Raw genomic sequence first — 18,655 nt, 5'->3', positions numbered from 1 at the left:
TAATAACAATCGATCAATGATCTTCAGATCATAGTCTGAAATTTTCTGTAGGCTTTTTTTCAATAGCTTAAAAATTACGAATATAATCTTGAATCACTTAGACTATGTACGTAATAGAGATCTTCCAAAACCACAAAAATTTAATGAAAAAGTTTAAAGGCGAAAAAAGCTGATCTTAAAGATCATTTCATTTTCAAATGATCATTAAACTAATAACTTTTTTGGTTAAGAGAGAACGAATTTTTAAGTTTTTCAAAAGCTAAAACAAAATAGAGTAAAAACCTTAGTGATCAATAATGATCAATTGATCACCTTTGTGATCAATATCCCTTTTAAAATCGAAAATTTCCGAACATTTAAAACATAATAATAAACAAAACTTCTTGAAAATCATTATTAATCTTGAAAAATATTGGAATTATTGGAAAAGTTTTTAAGAAATTTTCTTAAAAATCTGAAATTTTACAAAAATTCTTAAATTTTGCATTTTTTAAAAATTAAATAAATCTTGCAAAAGATCAAAATTTTTGTAATTTTTTTGAATTTCCAAAAAATTTAATATTTTAAAGAAAATCTCAACATTTTAAAGAATTTTTTTAAAAAAAAATCATTCTAAATCTAAAATTTGAATAAATTTTTTTTAAAATGTTCACATTTTAAAAATTTTAAATTCTCTTAAACAAATTTCACAAAAATCATTTGAATCGAAAAAAAAATTTGTAAATTGCTGTAGATTTAAAAAAAAAAATAAATAAAAATTTCCAAAACATACACAAAGAAATGTTCAAAATTAAGTCTCTTCGACTCTACTTGACTTGAAAATCCTTCAAGATTCGAAAAAATGGTAAATTGCTAAAAAAAAATTAAAGTTTTGAATATTTAAATATTTTGAATAATATTACTCTTGAAATTACAAAATTTTTAAAGAACTTTTCTTCAAATCTTTAAGATTTTGAACAAATTTGTTAATTTTCTAGAAATTTTGTTAATTTTCAAGAATTTTTTTACAAAATTGTACAAATTTAAAGAGTTTTTCAAAATTAAGCAAAATCTTAAACAATTTATCTAAATAAACTTAAAACTAATTTAAATATTTCTAAATTGTAATAATTTCAATTGAAAACTTTGCAAAAATGTTGAAAATATTGAAATTTCAAAAACTTTTAATAAAAATTAACATTTTCAAAAGTAATTGCTTAAATATTCGAAAGTATTCTTAAGCAAACGGAAATATAACTTAATAATGCATACAAGTAGCTCTTCTCCATGATTAAAATATTTTTATAAAAAATTTAAAAATTTTTCTATACATTTTTTTGTCAATTTCTTTTAAACAACAGTATCTTTAGTTACTTAATTTTAATATTCATCATATTTAACAAGACCACTTAATTTGTTTAAGTACTTGGCAAATTTATATACATACATCTACTTATAATACAATATACTTTTATTTTTTTAACAAGGAGCATGTCATACAGTCATAATGTAGACTCGTAATCTTGTTTAACTATCATCAACGTCGTCTTCGTAGTCATACTTATCATTATCATCATTCTCATTGTCATCATAATCAACATTTTTATGATGGTTTTGGTTTCAAGATGTTGATTTCAAGGAAAAGAATTAAAAGAAAAAGTAAGAAATGTTGGACAGATAGACAGACAGACAGACAGACAGACAGAGAGACTTTGAGAAGCTTATTTGTTAATTATAAACTTCCAATTAAACTTTATTTAGATTATTTTAGTAAGAGTAGGTAGAATGTATTAACTTAGTGACTCAAACTTGTGGTATTTTAATATTAGTTTAAGGTTTGTACTTTATCTTAATTATTGTTTAGTTTTATCTTTTATTGACTAGTTAAGTATACACCCTAAAATGTTAAAATCTCTCCCCCTATAAACCCCCTTTGGAATACTTTAATGTTTGAAAGCAGTTCCTAGTCCTTTACTTTTAATTTAAAGCAAAAAAGAAAGGAGTTTTCCTTTTTCACAAAAAAGGAAAAAAGTTGACGTCATATTAATTTTAGACTTTATAGTCTGGAAGAATAGGGTAGAATATAGATACTGGACTAACTAAAACAAAAAAATGGCAGAAAAAAAAGAAGAAGAAAAGCATACAATTATGCAGGCATGCATGATTTGTCATACATATGTATATGTAGCTCAAGCCAAGAGCAAGTAAGAGGAGCAACCACCAGTTTAATAAATCGCGTGCTAAAAATGCATAAAAAGTCATACCTCACAACCAAACAGACATAAAAGCAACAGTCCGGCGTTGATGAGGAAAAATCTCCACCCCAAGCAAAGAAAAATCCAAAACAAAGTGGTCACACAATTCTTACCCATACCGGCATTTGCATGTTTTTAATATCTACTCATCTAACTTATACATAATTTTGTACTATATACTATTTAAACTCTGGATATATATATGTACATATATACATATACATATATGTATGTATACAACAAACAACAAAAAAGTATTCATTACATACAAAAGACAATGACAGCGGCACTCCTTTAAAAAGCGCATGTCACGTGTCCGGCAGCTCTTCCTTTTATTTTTTATTAAGGGAGAGTTTTTTCCTTGTACATAAACTCAAACGAAAAACTCCCTTTTTTCTAGGAAAATATTTATTTTGCTGCAAAAGTAAACGATGACGAAGTTTTCAGCGCTGAATAACCGACACAAAAGAGTTCATTGCAAAAAAATAAGAAGGAAAACCAACCCTGAACTTGCTTTATGCAAAAAAAACTCATTAAATTAACATCTTTATCTGATTTTAAATAAAATTTAGGAAAATTAAGCAAAATCTACAAAAGGCGGGAAATTTTTTATTTTTTTTTTGAACTGGCAACGCCTTTTTAAATATTTGTTTCTTCCACTAAAAAAAAATCTCCAAAAATATTAACATTTTCAATACAAAACTTAAAAAAAATATATTTTAAAATGCAATTTTATAAAATAACAAATAATATTGAAAACATTTTAAAAACAAACTTAATTTTGTTTAAAAATTAAAAATTTCTTTAACTGGCAACGCCTTTTTTTCTTAAAACTCCACAGCCCTGTGAAAATTTTATTACAAATTATTTAAAATATTTTAGCTCTTGACTACAAAAACCAAAAAACAAAAAAAAATCATTTCCAAAATGCTTTCCTTAAAAAGAATTTGTCATTTAACACAAGTTATAGTTAAAACACCGCCCACAAATCCTAAAAGATTTTGTCAAAAATGGTGTAAAACTGCAACACTGTAAGCTTTAAAAAAAACAAGATTTCTCTTAACTTTTTACTATTTTTAAACATTTTAATTAATTTCTCTCTATTTTTTTTTCTATTTTCATTTTAGTAAACAAGACACCATGGTTGATGCTGCTGTTCTTGCTAAATTGGAAGAAGGTTATGCCAAATTGGCTGCCTCCGACTCCAAGTCCTTGTTGAAGAAGTACTTGACCAAGGAAGTCTTCGATAACCTAAAGAACAAGAAGACCCCCAGCTTCGGATCCACTTTGTTGGATTGCATCCAATCCGGTTTGGAGAACCACGATTCCGGTGTCGGTATCTATGCTCCCGATGCTGAAGCCTACACAGTATTCGCTGATCTTTTCGATCCCATCATTGAAGATTACCATGGTGGTTTCAAGAAGACCGACAAGCACCCTCCTCGTGACTTCGGTGATGTCTCCGTCTTCTCCAACTTGGACCCCAACAATGAATTCGTCATCTCTACCCGTGTCCGTTGCGGTCGCTCTTTGCAAGGCTATCCCTTCAACCCCTGTTTGACCGAAGCCCAATACAAGGAGATGGAAGCTAAGGTCTCCTCCACCTTGTCCGGTTTGGAAGGTGAATTGAAGGGTAAATTCTACCCCTTGACTGGCATGGAAAAGTCCGTTCAACAACAATTGATCGATGATCACTTCTTGTTCAAGGAAGGTGATCGTTTCTTGCAAGCCGCCAACGCCTGCCGCTACTGGCCCTCTGGCCGTGGTATCTACCACAACGACAACAAGACCTTCTTGGTCTGGTGCAATGAGGAAGATCATTTGCGTATCATCTCCATGCAAATGGGTGGTGATTTGGGTGAAGTATACCGCCGTTTGGTGACCGCTGTCAATGAAATTGAAAAGCGCATCCCCTTCAGCCACGATGACCGTTTGGGCTTCTTGACCTTCTGCCCCACCAACTTGGGTACCACCATCCGTGCCTCCGTGCACATCAAGGTCCCCAAATTGGCCGCCAACAAGGCTAAATTGGAAGAAGTTGCCGCCAAATACAACTTGCAAGTCCGCGGTACCCGTGGTGAACACACTGAAGCCGAAGGTGGTATCTACGATATCTCCAACAAGCGCCGCATGGGTCTTACCGAATTCCAAGCCGTCAAGGAAATGTACGATGGTATTGCTGAACTCATCAAGATCGAAAAGAGCATGTAAGGTGTTACAACTCTGCAACCCCACAAACCCCAAAAAACTTAGAGCCTACGGCTAGGCCAAACATCTTTGTAGCCGCTAGATAACCAACGTTCGGTGGAATTCAATACAACAACATCAACACACTTTATGATAATGTTCTTTTGCTTTTCCCTTGAAAATTTCATCTGTAAAACGTTTTTGAATTAAAGAGTGTGCGTTTCTTGGCATTTTTCTTTTTTTGAATTTAACGTTCTTTAAGTTTTCTTTTCCTAATTTAAATATTTTGTGTTTCATTTTATAACATCTCTATGTAACCCTCTCTTAGGGAAAGCAACACACAAACAAGATCTCTGTGTCGGAAAAGGAGAACATTATAATTAACCACCAATCTTTTTTTTTGTTTTTAAGTTACAAACACTTTTTATTTTATTTATTGAGAACAATATATATTTAATTAATAAAATTTAAAAACCAAAAAATAAAAAAATATATATTAAAAAACACAAAAACAACAACTTTGAGTTATAAACAAAGCATGAGAAGAGATTTGTATTTGTATTAACAGCAACAAACACATAGAACTACAACAACAACTTTAAGTAAAATCCTAAACAAAAACATTGATAAACAACAACAACAAAAAAAACAAATTAATGAACACAAAATATTTTTAATTTTAAGTCTTAAGTTTATAAAAAGAATTAATTATTAAAAATAATAAAAAATTAAAAAAACAAATTGTTAGAAGTTTTTTATTAAGATTTTCATTTCCTGATAAGAAAAACAAAAAATTTCAAACTGGCAATGCTTTTTTAATCTTTAGTATTGCCACTAGTCTATAACATGATCTGTCTAATTTATGTCAACAGTCTGGCTACTTTGTTTTCATTTGATAGTTGAACAAGGTTATCATTTATTTATTATTTAGTGAACAGTCGAACGTCTGATTAAACTTAACTCTTTCTCGTGTGTGTAAATTAAGTGTATTTTTGGGAATAAAAATGGTAAAAGCCTGGTTAATGGATAATGAAACAACCGATCAACGTTTGGAACATCATCGCAATCCTCCCACATTTATTTCATTGGAAGAATTATTCACTAAAACCGGTGTGGAACATTTTCTGGTATGTTCGCTTAATAATTGCAATCACTTTTTTGTTCATTTTGTGGACAAAGAGTGGTGAAGGGGATTCTTTCCTATCCGTCAAGTCAAGTTGTTGTTTTTGTAGGGTATCTTTGGTTAGGGTTTGTCATAGTTGAATTTTACGATAGTTCCCCATTTGGGAATAACTAAACATTTTTTTGAAATCAAGTAGGTGATCAAGAATAGAGTGTAGACTACACTATGGACTAGTATATAGACTTGACGAAAGACCAAACTATAGACTAGACAGACTAGACTATAGACTCTACCATAGAGTGACCTATTGAGTAGAATAGACTATAAAATATAGTTTTTGCTATATGGAAGGCTTATGATAAAGCTTTAGTTAACAGACTATGCAATAGGCAAGATTATACATACTATCAAAATAGACTACAATATCCACCGTTCCCACGACATTTGGATCTTGTTGTTTTTGTAGCGTATCTTTGGTTAGAGTTTGCATAATTGAATTTTATGGTAGTTCCCCATTTAGGAATAAATAAACAATTTTGAAATCCAGTAGGTGGGAAAGAGTATAGACTATACTATGGATTAGGTTATAGACTAGAAAATAAACTTGACTAAAGACTGTACTATAGACTATACTATTGACTGGACTATAGATTATACTATCGAATAGAATTGACTACAATTTACTCTGTTCCCACGATAATTGGATCTTCTCTCCGGAACGACCCGAGTCATATTCGGCCAAATATTATCAACCAAGTGACAGCTGTATCAATCTAATGTTTTTCCCGGGACAGTACTAAAGGCCACAATCAAACTATTATAGCAACAACAACAACAATAAAGAGAAGACGCTATTCACTAATCTGTACACTAGGTTTCTTAAATACCCACCAAAAAACAGAGTTTTAACAATTTCAATAATTTCAGATCAATGCCGATGACTATCAAAATGATGTTTTACAAAACTTACGTAAAGAACGAAACTATAGTTATGAAGATGAAATAACCTGTTCAGAAACATGTTTAGTCGATTATGCCAATAAATTGAAATCATTCTTTACTGAACATTTACACACCGATGAAGAAATTCGTTTGGTTTTAGATGGTTCCGGTTATTTTGATGTTAGAGAGTAAGTTACTATTACCAAATGAAAAGTAAAAAAAACATATTTTATTAAAATAATTACAGCAATGAAGAAAATTGGATTCGCATAGCGGTAACTAAAGGAGATTTAATTATTATACCAGCTGGTATTTATCATCGTTTTACATTGGACACTAATGTTAGTTTAATTTCAATATTTTCCTTATAAATATTAGCTATAAATTATGTATTTATTTCATTTATATTTCAGAATTATATTAAAGCCAAACGTTATTTTGTGGGTGAACCTGTTTGGTTACCATATAATCGCCCTGCTGATGATATGGATTGCCGTAAGGAATATTTGAAACATCAACAGGAGGGTTTTAAACAATTAAATAAAGTTTAAATATTGAAATTTTTTTAATGTGACTAATTGCAGCTTTTATTTGTAAACAAATAACAATTTATATTTTATATTAAGAAAATAATGTGTTATTTAGTTTTTTAGCTTGGGGTACTATTAAATAGTGGCCAAAAATTTGATATTATAAAATTGTGTAATAAAATAAAGCAGAGTTTTATTGTACAAGCGTTTTTCAAATATATCAAACTTTTATCAAGTCTTATTTAAAAAAAACCTCTTATGGCCAATAATGTTGAAGTAAAGGTAAATAACACATTAGTTGATAAGTAGGATAGGCCTTCGTTTAAACTATAACTAGGTACTTGGGATAGAGTTTAGCCAAGACCAATTTCTTTCAAAAATATCAAAATATCGTATCAGAAATATCTATCTGTCTGTCTATCTATCAGAAATAACTATCTATCTTTCTATCTATCTATCTATCTATCTACCTATCTATCTATCTATCTATCTATCTATCTATCTATCTATCTATCTATCTATATATCTATCAATCTATCTATCTGTCTGTCTATCTGCCTATCTATCTATATATCCATCTGTCTATCTATCTATCTATCTATCTATCTATCTATCTATCTATCTATCTATCTATCTATCTATCTATCTATCTATCTATCTATTTATCTATCAATCAACATCTAAAACACCTTATGCTAACCCTATTCCTTTTAAATACCAACTTATACAACCCTTTTTCTACAAATACCTATTAGCAACAATCTGGCTACACCTCTTCATATAACAACAGCTGTTAGCTTTGACATTTGTTTGTTTACATTTTTGCATTCGTTTTGAATACACTATTTGTTGTTGGTTTTTTAAACAAATTAACCGGCCATAAATTAAAGAAATACTAATAAATATGCAAAGTTACAATAAAAACAATATGACTAGCATGATAAACAGACATGTTTATAGATGCAACCCGCATGAATAGATTCCAGAAAGATGCCGGTATTTAGAAAAACAACAAGACAAAAAGTGTGTCTTTATAGTATATGTGTAAATGGAATAAATGACCTTTAAGCGACATTGAAGATGACAATAAACAGCTGGGGTCGCGTAGGGAGGGTGTAGAAAATATTGTTGAAAACAAATTCTTATTTTAACAGTAGCAAAAGTAGCAGCAGCAGCTAGTCGACGGTCGCAAGAACAATACAACACGTAGATTGAAAACGGTTATCAAGAGAGCAGAAAAGAAAAATATTTTATAGAATTTTTCTGGTAGGTGAAAAGATTTTTTTAAAGAGGATTTGATGAAAATATTGTTATCATTTGAAATTTGTGTTAAAATTTTGAAAATAACTTTAGAGAATGTCATTAACCGTGGAAAGTGTAGCTACCACAGTGTATGAGGGTCAAAAGCCTGGTACTAGTGGATTACGCAAAAAGGCAAGTTGTTTGTTTAAAATGGAAATAGGTATAAGTGTTATTTTCTAAAATTGCTTTTAATTGTAAAACAGGTTAAAGTTTTTACTCAACCCAATTATACTGAAAATTTTGTCCAATGTATTTTGGATGCCAATGGTGAAGCCCTTAAGGGATCTACTTTGGTAGTGGGTGGTGATGGCCGCTTCTATTGCAAAGAGGCTGCTGAAATTATCATACGCATGTGTGCTGCTAATGGTGTAAGTATTTTTAAAGCGAAATATTGATACTGTTTTCTTTAATTGATTAAATTATTTATTTTTAAGGTCTCCAAACTTTTGGTGGGTCAAAATGGCATCCTTTCCACCCCCGCTGTTTCTAGTTTGATTCGCCATAACAAGGCTTTGGGTAAGTTTATATTTTCGTGATTGTTTATAGAATTTTAACGAGCTTAAGTTTTCTATCTATTAATTCTGTTTAATCTTATCAGTTTGTTTAACTTTCCCATCAGCTTACAATTACATGTTATTACAGGCATTTTGCTTTATCAATTTATTGCTAAGATTTAGTTATCAAGTGTACGATTTTGTTTATTAAGAACAAAAACTTTCATAAACAAATTTGCAATATACAAATGAAGGTCAGGTTCGAGTTGACATTGTCCGAGGTTTGTTATCGTAAACAAATTCGAAATACATATTAAGTTGTCAAACAGTAAATGAAAGATCACACACTGGTCATTCAATACATTCAATACTATTACTCAGTAGGTTAAATGATAAACAAGTGTGATCGATGATAAGTTTTGTCCTTTAGGTTTAAGCGACATGGTCACGCATCAAATTTGTTTGACTCAAACAGTAAGTTTTTTGATTGTGTTAGTGAAAAAACTCTCATGTATACAGGCGGTGTGAGTTTTTTACTAACACAATTAAAAAACTTACCGTTTGAGTCAAACAAATTTGATGTGTGGCCATGTCGCTTTACTTTTTCTTTATTTCTCTCTTTTGAGGATAAAATTTTTATAGAAAAATAAATTTTTTCTCTTTGAGAGATAAAGATACACATTTTCTTTATAGAAAAAGCTATCTCAAATGAGACTTTTCTTCTTTAAAGAAACTGTGAATAAATGAGAATTATTTTTTTTATAGAAACTTCGTTTTAGTAAGACTTATTTTCTTTATAGGAATCTTGTCTCAATGAGATTTATTTTCTTTATAGAAAATTGAGAGAATTATTTTTTATAGAAAATATGTCCTTAAGAGGCCATTTTTTCTAGAAATTTTGTTTCCAAGATTTCCATCGAAGACTAAATGTATGAAAATGCCCTCAGCTATTCCACTAATTTGTTTACTTAACTCTCTTTCAGGTGGCATTGTTTTAACCGCTTCCCACAATCCTGGCGGTCCCGAAAATGATTTCGGTATTAAATTTAATTGTGAAAATGGTGGCCCAGCACCTGATGCTTTCACCAACAAAATCTATGAACTCTCTTTGGGCATTAAAGCTTACAAAATTGTCAAGGGTCTACAGGTGGATATCAGTAAAGTAGGTTCCAATACATTCACCGTCAATAATCAACCATTTGTGGTGGAAGTTATTGATTCGGTAGCCAATTATGTTAATCACATGAAGGAAATCTTTGATTTCGCAAAATTGCGTGATTATGTTAGTGGGAAGACAACGGGTAAACCTTTGAAAATGCGCATTGATTCTTTGAATGGTGTTACGGGATCCTATGTACGTGAAATTTTCCTTAATTGTTTGGGTGCTGCTGAGAATTGTGTGGTGCACACCACACCTTTGCCCGATTTTGGCGGTTTACATCCTGATCCAAATTTGACTTATGCCAAGGATTTGGTGGATGCTGTTGCCAATGGTGATTATGATATTGGTGCAGCTTTTGATGGTGATGGTGTAAGTAGTGTTGTTGGTGTTTTAATTATTAAACAATATTTCTTATATTTACTTTTGTTTTATACAGGACCGCAATATGATTATTGGCCATAAGGCTTTCTTTGTTACACCCAGTGATTCTTTGGCAGCTATTGCCCATTACTTAGAATGTATACCCTATTTCCAAAAGAATGGCATACAAGGTTTTGCCAGAAGTATGCCTACTGCCTCCGCCGTCGATTTGGTAGGCAAGAAATTGGGTAAAGAAATCTTTGAGGTTCCCACTGGTTGGAAATATTTTGGCAATTTAATGGATGCTGGTCGTTTGTGTTTGTGTGGTGAAGAAAGTTTCGGTACTGGTTCCAATCATATACGTGAAAAGGATGGTATTTGGGCTGTTTTAGCCTGGTTGTCCATTATGCAACATACTGGCAAGGGTATTGAGGATATTTTAAAGAATCATTGGTCTATTTATGGTCGCAACTACTTTACACGTTATGATTATGAAGAATGTGATTTGGAACCCTGCAATCAAATGATGGCCACCATGGAAAAGACCATTACAGATCCCTCTTTTGCTGGTAAGGAATTCTCTAGTGGAGGCAAAAGCTATAAGGTTAAGGTAGCTGATAACTTTGCCTATACCGATCCTGTCGACAAGTCAGTGGCTACTAAACAAGGTTTGCGTATAGTATTTGAAGATGGTAGTCGTATTGTCATGCGTCTCAGTGGTACTGGCAGTTCGGGTGCCACCGTACGGTAAGTTTTATACAAATATCTTATAAATTTAACAAATAAAAATATATTGTTTATCTTATTTTCAGTTTATACATCGATTCCTATGAAAAAGACAATGTTTTAGGTCAGGCTAGTGTTATGTTAAAACCTTTGATTGACATTGCCTTGGAAATTTCTCAACTGCCTAAATTCACTGGCCGCAATGCTCCCACCGTTATCACATAAATCCTTAACTTAAGCACAAATATTAATTACCTCGTCATTGTTGTTGTTTAAGACGACCGTTTAAGAAACTAATAAAACAAAACTCTACCTCATTTTGTTAAAGAGGTAAAATTTATATAGAGAGTTTTTTAACAACCCCCCTCCACCCTCTTTGGTTTCGTTGTTATTCTAGAATTTATTTTCTTCTTTTTTGTAATGCATTTGTTTGATAAAATTATGGAATATATTTAATAAATATATTATTAAAAAAAAATAATTCAACTTTTTAAACTTAAACCTAAATATTCATATTGATTTAATATTATAAGCGGTAAACGTTCGCTTAATACTTGGCGTGGTAGTTTGGTTTTACGCACAAATATATCCAAGAAATGTAGAGTTGTTATGGCCTCGTTACACAATTCATGTTTGTTACTAAAGTTTGTGATTTATTTAAAACAGCTCTAAAAATTAATAAAAATAAAATCTTTTTTCCACTTACCTTAAATTTGTTTCCACCAACACCTTAACATATTGACATAGATATGTTATAAACATAAGTTTTACATCCTTGTGATACTGTTGTAAAATGGTGATGAGACCCGTCAAAAGAGGTGTACCATCTATTTGATCTTTTGTTGATTTAGCTACAAGACTTTGAGTTTGTAGCGAAAATTGTAGTCTTGTTATGTGAGCGATAATTACTAGGAAAAAGAATAAAGCCACATTGTGGGAGTTTTTGCTTAATACAAATATTTGTTCCAGAGGCTCATAGGAGCCAGTGTACATTAGATAGTCTTTAATATCAACCAATAGCTTATTATCTTTAAATTTTTGTTGAGTTTCTTGATTTTCCAGTTCATTTAAAAGAGATCTGAAAATAAAGCGTAAATTTTTAAAAATTTCTTTTTTATTTCTGGTGAAAACCTAGTCTATAGTCTAATCTAGGGTCTAGTCTATAGTCCAGTCTATAGTCCAGTCTATAGTCCAGTCTATAGTCTAGTCTATAGTCTAGTCTATAGTCTAGTCTATAGTCTAGTCTGAAGTCTAGTCTATAGTCTAGTCTATAGTCTAGTTTATAGTCTAGTCTATAGTCTAGTCTATAGTCTAATCCATAGTCTAGTCTATAGTCTAGTCTACAGTATAGTCTATAGTCCAGTCTATAGTCCAGTCTTATAGTCTAGTTTATAGCCTAAGCTATAGTCTAGTCTATAGTCTAGTCTATAGTCTAGTCTATAGTCTAGTCTATAGTCTAGTCTATAGTCTAGTCTATAGTCTAGTCTATAGTCTAGTCTATAGTCTAGTCTATAGTCTAGTCTATAGTCTAGTCTATAGTCTAGTCTATAGTCTAGTCTATAGTCTAGTCTATAGTCTAGTCTATAGTTTCTTCTATAGTCTAGTCTATAGCCTAGTCTATAGTGTAGCCTACAGTTAAGTCTGTAGTCTAGTCCATAGTCTAGTCTGCAGTCTAGTTAATGGTCTGGATTAAAGTCTAGTCTTCAGTCTAATCTATAGTCTAGTCTATAGTGTAGGCTATTGTCTAGTATATAAACTGGTCTGTAGACTAGTCTATAGTCAATTGACTATAGACTAGTCTACAGACCAGCTTATATACTAGACTATAGCCTACTAGTCTAGTCTATAGTCTAGTCTAAAGTCTAGTCTATAGTCTAGTCTAGTCTATAGTCTAGTCTATAGTCTAGTCTATAGTCTAGTCTATAGTCTAGTCTATAGTCTAGTCTATAGTCTAGTCTATAGTCTAGTCTATAGTCTAGTCTATAGTCTAGTCTATAGTCTAGTCTATAGTCTAGTCTATAGTCTAGTCTATAGTCTAGTCTATAGTCTAGTCTATAGTCTAGTCTATAGTCTAGTCTATAGTCTAGTCTAGTCTATAGTCTAGTCTATAGTCTAGTCTATAGTCTATTCTATAGTCTAGTATATAGTCTAGTCTAAAGTGTACTCTAAAGTCTAGTCTAAAGACTAGTCTATAGTCTAGTCCATAGTCTATTCTATAGTCTAGTCTATAGTATAGCCTATAGTCTAGTCTATAGTCTAATCTATAGTCTATTCGATAATCTTGTCTATAGTTTAGTTGTTGTTGTGTAGTCTATATTCTAGTCTTGTCTATATCCTATCGTCCAGTTTATCCTCCAGTTATAAAAATATTTATAAAACATCAACATCAAGAATGTACGTTAAACAAAAACTTTCCCTTATTAACCACTTTCCTCTTTGCCACGAACTCAAAACTCACCTATTAAATGTCTCCAAAGCGGATTCCAAATTTTTCGCGTTCACCTTACTACTACGATTCAATTCAAATGCCAATTGTTGTCGTAAAATCTGTTTATGACCCAACTGCAAAATCCACTCAATCATAGTGGGCCATACCTTAAGCCAACGCTGATGATAGGTAGCATAAAATTTTAAAGGATTTCCAGCAGTTAAGTTAACAAATTGTTTAGATTCCAGATCAGCTGTTAGATTGGCCAATGTCGTAGACCACATTTTATCATTTTCAATATTGCGTTGCAATTTATCTAAATTCTTTTTTAAATCTGCAGCAAACATATAAGTATAAAGACGATCTAAACCTACTAAGCCGGCGGGGCCTATGGCCTCACGTACTTTATAGAAGAAACGCGAATCTAATACCTCTTTATGTGGTGGCTTTTTATCATACCAGGCAGCTTTCAGATCTAAATAGATGGTATTTTGTGGATCGGTACATTGTAGTATTTCAAACGCTAAGCGTCCTATGAAATTATTGGATTTTGATAAATCTCCTTGCAAGGGAGGGAATGTTGGTATGGGTATGGTGGTGGATTGATATTGGGATTGCCAATCCTGAATTTTATTGCGTAGAAAGGCATTACATTCTTTTTCTACATTATAGTTAATAACGCGTGTCAATTCCTGTTGCAAAATTTTCAAACCATGAACATTGAGATAGTCTTGTATATATTCGAAAGATCTACGATAACCGTCCATGGTTTTAGCCAATTGGGCTAATTTAGTTTCCAATTCTACAGTGGCATTTTTCTGTTTAGCATTTGCGCTAAATATTAGTCCAACGTTGAGAGCATTAGCTAAATGCTTGACCAATTCCTTGCGTATGCCATCCTCTAGCAATTGCTTAGGATCTAATTCAATTACACCCACCAAGGTTTTTTCCATCATAAGAATACCCTCAGTGAAAACCGATATGGAGTATGTTAGTTTAGCCACTGTATAACGATCCTCAAATTGAGCATATTCTTTAAGTTTATCTTTTTCCAAGCGGGTGGGTATTTCTTTTAAAACATCGGTTTGTAATTGTATAATTCGGGCCATTAGATTAAACATAGTCTCGGGTATAATTTGTAAAACCTTACGCATATAATTGGCCAATTCGGAACTGTAGTAGTTAGATACGGAGATAAGATCTTCAGATTTAGCTTGATTTATACGCATGAGGGGTATTTCTAATGCACTAGCTAGTTTTAGAAATGCAGCTCGTAAACGTATTACAGACTTGGGTTGTTTTTTAATAGAATCTTGCATTATGGAGGTAAAATCGCGATCTATTAAATGCCAGGCATAACTGAGATCACTAATCAGTTGTATGTTTATAAGAATGTTTTCTTTGACATTGATTATCTATAAAGTAGGAATAAATACAAATATTGATAAAACTTTATTGAATTATAGACTGGACTATAGGCAAAACAATAGTCAAACAACAGAATATAGTCTAGTTTATAGACCAAACTATTTCCAGACTTTAGACCAGTCTAGAATATAGAAGAAACTGTAGACTAAAGAAAACATCACACAAGTCTTTTACATTAATCTCATTTTACTTGACTAACCTGTATCATTCTGGTTAAATACTCCCTGGTCTCCATTAAATACTGTTTAACCTGCATATTTGCTTGAAGATTATGAAACTCTTGCACCTCCTCCAAAGCCTGTATAAGCTGTATTAACATACGCCCCGATAAGTTAACATTATCACAATTCAACTTTTCTATTTCCTGGGCAATCTCCGCAAACCATAATTTCAATTGAGGATTACTTTCAATTTTCGAAAGAGGTCGAGAACCCGAAAAAGCTTCACTCAATTCATTGACACGATCTAAAGCCTCTTTCTTAAAATCATTCCATCTTTGTGATTTCTCCTGCATTAGCGTGCGTAAAATTTCTTTAACCACTAATTCCAGTTGAGAACAATTCAATAGCAACTCAAATAAATCACTTTCTTCATAATGTAATTCCGAGCGCACTAGTTTTACTATCTGTTCCACTTTTTGCGTAACTGAACCTCGGGAGATTTCATAAATTATGGGGGAAGCATGTGTAAAATACCAACGCAACGAAACATTACATTGGCGTATAAGATTTATGATTTTCGTTATGTTCTGCAAAACAAAATAATCCGTTAAAACACCATCTCTTAGGATTTCCTTGGATTGCTTTAAAATCTTTTCCATTTTTTCTTTGTGCAACAAACAGAAACCCTTAATGGCATCAGTTTCAATGACCGGCATTAAGGCAGCCTTGGCAGCCTTAAATTGATCCCAGGCATCTACCAAATTAACAGTTATACCCATATATATGGATATAATCCAGTTATCGGAGAAAAACTTATCTACAATTTCACGCATTTGAGCGATTTGTGAATGCAGTATCTTAGGAGAAAAATACAAACAAACATACAGCATGGCGGCCTGTGTAGACAGAGCAGTAGAACGATGATCGGGATGAGGATAAATACTTAATTGATTATAAATATCATCACATCTTAGACGTCCTATAACCATATCTACGAAATTTTGTTCAAATTTAAAACGTGAAAAATACGATTCTGGATAATTTGCTACAGCATCTTTAGAAGATTTGCTACTGTTGATGGTGGTGGTGGTATTTTTTTGAGCTACAAAACCGGTGGAACGTAAAAGCATGCAAACATCATCTATATTACTATCGCTATGAGATTTCGAACCACTATAACGATAGTAAGACATGAGAAGACGTTCACGAATAACGCCGGGTATGTGAAAGTCAACAATGAGTAGGATTACTCCAAATATATACAAGGATTCACACTGTAAGAGAGATTAATAAAGTATTAAAAGTTACTGGAATCTTCAGCATAGACCATAGTTTATGATTACAGTTCAGACTATAGATCAAACTATCTTGATTAGAACAGATAGTTAGGACTATAGTGAATACTATATTCAATAGTAAGGGGTATAAAGCAGATAGTCTGGACTATAGGGAATGCTATAATATCGACAATAGAGTTTACTATAGTTTGTACTATAGAGCAGACTACAGTCTGAACTAGATAGCAGGCTATTGTCTGCAATATGTTTGTCTTCTTACCATCAACTGCTTGCCCTCCTCATCCTGCAACACAGTCTCCAAAGTCTGCTGTATGTAATAGCCACGATTCAATTCATCAATAAACTGCTGCAAATCCGAAGCATATTGATGAGTACTCTCAAAAGCCAAATAGAAACGTGTCAATAAATCCAAATAATTTTCACGCAATTCATCGTCTAAATCTTGTAGCTCAGGATTTTGTTCAATTTTCAAATCTTGAGCTTCGGCAATTTTAAGATAACTAAAGTCCATTATAACTTCACCATATTTCTGCTGGTCGACTTTAGTTTCCAAACTTTAAGAAAGCCCACAAAATCACTAATAACATACCAAAAGCATAAGAAAACAAAAAAACTTACCGAAATATATCGGGTATATAATCTTTTAAACGTAATATTTCTGCTATAATGGAATTACCCATAGACACAATACGCAATAGATTTTGGCCACAGGCATTATTTTCCGCAAGAAATTCCGCCATTTAAAAGGAAATTTTCAATAAGTTGAAATGACCACAACAAAATAGTTTAAAGTGTTTATAAACAAATAAAAATAAAGCAGGGTATACTAAATATAAGGTGGCATCACCAGCCCAGCTGTTTATTGTTTACAATTTTTTATACATAGACTTGTATACAGGCTAAAACCGCACGTTTGTCAAACTACATATAAAAAAAAATGTGACAATCGTGCGGTTGTTCTCAATTAGTGCTGGTAACTTGTTAAGTATACCGTGATTACAACAGTTTTCCTATTATCAATAACCGCGATTAATTAAGATTAAACTTTTGGACTTTGTTTATAAAGACTAGACTGATAATTTGTAAGAAAATATTAACACCTTTTTCTATACATACGAACACACCCAATAAGGAAACCCCCCCAAAAAATGTATCAAAACTATAAACAACTCCTCGTAGAAAAGCAGGATAAGCTGGTGGTAGTTAAATTTAACAATCCCAAAAAGAAGAATTGTGTTAATCGTGTAGCGTATGGAGAAATTGCCAGAGTATTACAGGAAGCTGGTCAAGATGATAGCACAACCTTGGTGGTATTTACTGGTGTTGGCGATTTCTATACAGCCGGTAATGATTTATCACAATCAAGCGATATAGAAGATATGGATGTCTATATACGCGAATCTAATGAAATTTTCAAAAATATGGTGCGATCTTTTATTGAATGTCCCAAGATAATAGTTTCATTGGTAAATGGTCCCTGCATAGGTATTGGTACCACATTGGCTGGTATTTCAGATTTGGTGTGGTGTTCAGAGACAGTGAGTACTACTTAATGATATCTACTTGTATAAGTTTTTAATTGAGATTTTTCGTTTTCTTTAAAGGCTTATTTTTCTGCTCCTTTTGTTAAATTGGGTATTGTACCAGAGGCTGGTTCCTCCTATTTATTCCCATTGCTAATGGGCCGTTCTAAGGCTTCTGAAGTTTTATTATTTGGCGAAAGATTGTCGGCTCAGGAAGCCTATAATTTTAATTTTGCTTCCCGCATTTATAAACATTCCGAAGTAGATTCTGTTATATGGCCAAAATTACGTGAGTTTGCTGAATTACCTCCTCAGTCTTTGCAAATATCTAAGCGATTGATACGCAGCGAAGAGAAGAAAGCTTTACTGCATGCTATCGATGTGGAATGTGAGGAGTTGGTGCAGCGTTTTGGCAGTGAAGAGTTTATGAATGCCTTGATACAATTCACAATGAGAAAGTCGAAATTGTAAAAATTTTATATAAAATAAAAGATAAGTTAAAACAGAAGTTCCAAAAGTAGGATAAAGTTTAATCCCAGAATAAAGTCATGGGGTGTTACCCAAAACAATTAAATTTATTGTTGTTCGTTTGTTAGCTGGACAGTTTTCAAGAAAATGTCTTATGGGTCATTTACCAAAGTATCTTAAGTCCACCGATGGCCGTTTATGTGCTGGATCTTTTGCCAAAAAGAGCTTTCTCTTATGGTTAATATTAGGGTTTTACAGTTGAAACGAAAAGTCGACTTTACGACTTTTT

At 32.2% G+C, this 18,655-nt stretch overlaps 5 protein-coding genes across 8 annotated transcripts in view; 4 read left to right on the top strand and 1 right to left on the bottom strand.

The window, feature by feature from the left end:
- The window catches only part of LOC111682944 (arginine kinase), a 46,685-nt gene extending 42,018 nt beyond the window's left edge, over positions 1-4,667 (top strand). For all 3 annotated transcript variants that reach the window (XM_046950974.1, XM_023444945.2, XM_023444944.2), the window contains exon 2: positions 3,362-4,667. In XM_046950974.1, coding sequence (XP_046806930.1) covers positions 3,362-4,445 — 1,084 coding nt within the window. In that variant the 3' untranslated portion in view covers positions 4,446-4,667. The remainder of the gene's footprint in view (positions 1-3,361) is intronic.
- A 663-nt stretch (positions 4,668-5,330) lies between these two features.
- On the top strand, positions 5,331-7,060 carry LOC111682951 (1,2-dihydroxy-3-keto-5-methylthiopentene dioxygenase). The gene is made up of 4 exons (XM_023444953.2): positions 5,331-5,548; positions 6,472-6,674; positions 6,734-6,827; positions 6,900-7,060. The coding sequence occupies exons 1-4, from the start codon at positions 5,426-5,428 to the stop codon at positions 7,035-7,037; spliced, it is 558 nt and encodes a 185-aa protein (XP_023300721.2). The 5' UTR covers positions 5,331-5,425; the 3' UTR covers positions 7,038-7,060.
- A 1,063-nt stretch (positions 7,061-8,123) lies between these two features.
- On the top strand, positions 8,124-11,400 carry LOC111682957 (phosphoglucomutase). The gene is made up of 7 exons (XM_023444958.2): positions 8,124-8,282; positions 8,370-8,450; positions 8,522-8,686; positions 8,753-8,834; positions 9,796-10,343; positions 10,411-11,081; positions 11,147-11,400. The coding sequence occupies exons 2-7, from the start codon at positions 8,373-8,375 to the stop codon at positions 11,283-11,285; spliced, it is 1,683 nt and encodes a 560-aa protein (XP_023300726.2). The 5' UTR covers positions 8,124-8,282; positions 8,370-8,372; the 3' UTR covers positions 11,286-11,400.
- Positions 11,378-18,552, bottom strand: LOC111682955 (WASH complex subunit homolog 5). 2 transcript variants are annotated; one of them, XM_046951280.1, is made up of 7 exons: positions 18,534-18,552; positions 16,994-17,036; positions 16,635-16,929; positions 15,116-16,351; positions 13,519-14,903; positions 11,767-12,138; positions 11,378-11,699 (listed from the first exon to the last, which is right to left on the bottom strand). In XM_046951280.1, the coding sequence occupies exons 3-7, from the start codon at positions 16,884-16,886 to the stop codon at positions 11,543-11,545; spliced, it is 3,402 nt and encodes a 1,133-aa protein (XP_046807236.1). In that variant the 5' UTR covers positions 16,887-16,929; positions 16,994-17,036; positions 18,534-18,552; the 3' UTR covers positions 11,378-11,542. The 2 variants fall into 2 exon arrangements, with proteins under 2 accessions (XP_046807236.1, XP_023300725.2); XM_023444957.2 differs by lacking the exon at positions 18,534-18,552 and having other exon boundaries at positions 16,994-17,267.
- LOC111682950 (enoyl-CoA delta isomerase 2) lies at positions 17,381-18,472 on the top strand. The gene is made up of 2 exons (XM_023444952.2): positions 17,381-17,913; positions 17,980-18,472. Exons 1-2 carry the CDS (start codon positions 17,524-17,526, stop codon positions 18,367-18,369), a joined length of 780 nt encoding a protein of 259 aa, XP_023300720.2. The 5' UTR covers positions 17,381-17,523; the 3' UTR covers positions 18,370-18,472.
- Positions 18,553-18,655: the final 103 nt, after the last annotated feature.

This window comes from Lucilia cuprina, chromosome 5, assembly GCF_022045245.1.
Source record: "Lucilia cuprina isolate Lc7/37 chromosome 5, ASM2204524v1, whole genome shotgun sequence".
NCBI lineage: Eukaryota > Metazoa > Arthropoda > Insecta > Diptera > Calliphoridae > Lucilia > Lucilia cuprina.
This window is presented reverse-complemented; position numbering and strand designations above follow the sequence as displayed.

Excerpts from the sequence above, each read along its gene's own strand:
- LOC111682955 (XM_023444957.2), bottom strand. The coding sequence starts at position 17,115 with ATGGCGGAATTTCTTGCGGAAAATAATGCCTGTGGCCAAAATCTATTG. Across the intron at positions 16,352-16,634 it reads AGGAGGGCAAGCAGTTGATG|TGTGAATCCTTGTATATATT; the intron begins GTAAGAAGACAA and ends TCTCTCTTACAG. Across the intron at positions 11,700-11,766 it reads TTGGTGGAAACAAATTTAAG|TAACAAACATGAATTGTGTA; the intron begins GTAAGTGGAAAA and ends CACAAACTTTAG.
- LOC111682950 (XM_023444952.2), top strand. The coding sequence starts at position 17,524 with ATGTATCAAAACTATAAACAACTCCTCGTAGAAAAGCAGGATAAGCTG. Across the intron at positions 17,914-17,979 it reads TGGTGTGGTGTTCAGAGACA|GCTTATTTTTCTGCTCCTTT; the intron begins GTGAGTACTACT and ends TTTTCTTTAAAG.
- LOC111682951 (XM_023444953.2), top strand. The coding sequence starts at position 5,426 with ATGGTAAAAGCCTGGTTAATGGATAATGAAACAACCGATCAACGTTTG. Across the intron at positions 6,675-6,733 it reads GGTTATTTTGATGTTAGAGA|CAATGAAGAAAATTGGATTC; the intron begins GTAAGTTACTAT and ends AAATAATTACAG. Across the intron at positions 6,828-6,899 it reads GTTTTACATTGGACACTAAT|AATTATATTAAAGCCAAACG; the intron begins GTTAGTTTAATT and ends TTTATATTTCAG.
- LOC111682957 (XM_023444958.2), top strand. The coding sequence starts at position 8,373 with ATGTCATTAACCGTGGAAAGTGTAGCTACCACAGTGTATGAGGGTCAA. Across the intron at positions 8,687-8,752 it reads GCATGTGTGCTGCTAATGGT|GTCTCCAAACTTTTGGTGGG; the intron begins GTAAGTATTTTT and ends TTTATTTTTAAG. Across the intron at positions 11,082-11,146 it reads AGTTCGGGTGCCACCGTACG|TTTATACATCGATTCCTATG; the intron begins GTAAGTTTTATA and ends TCTTATTTTCAG.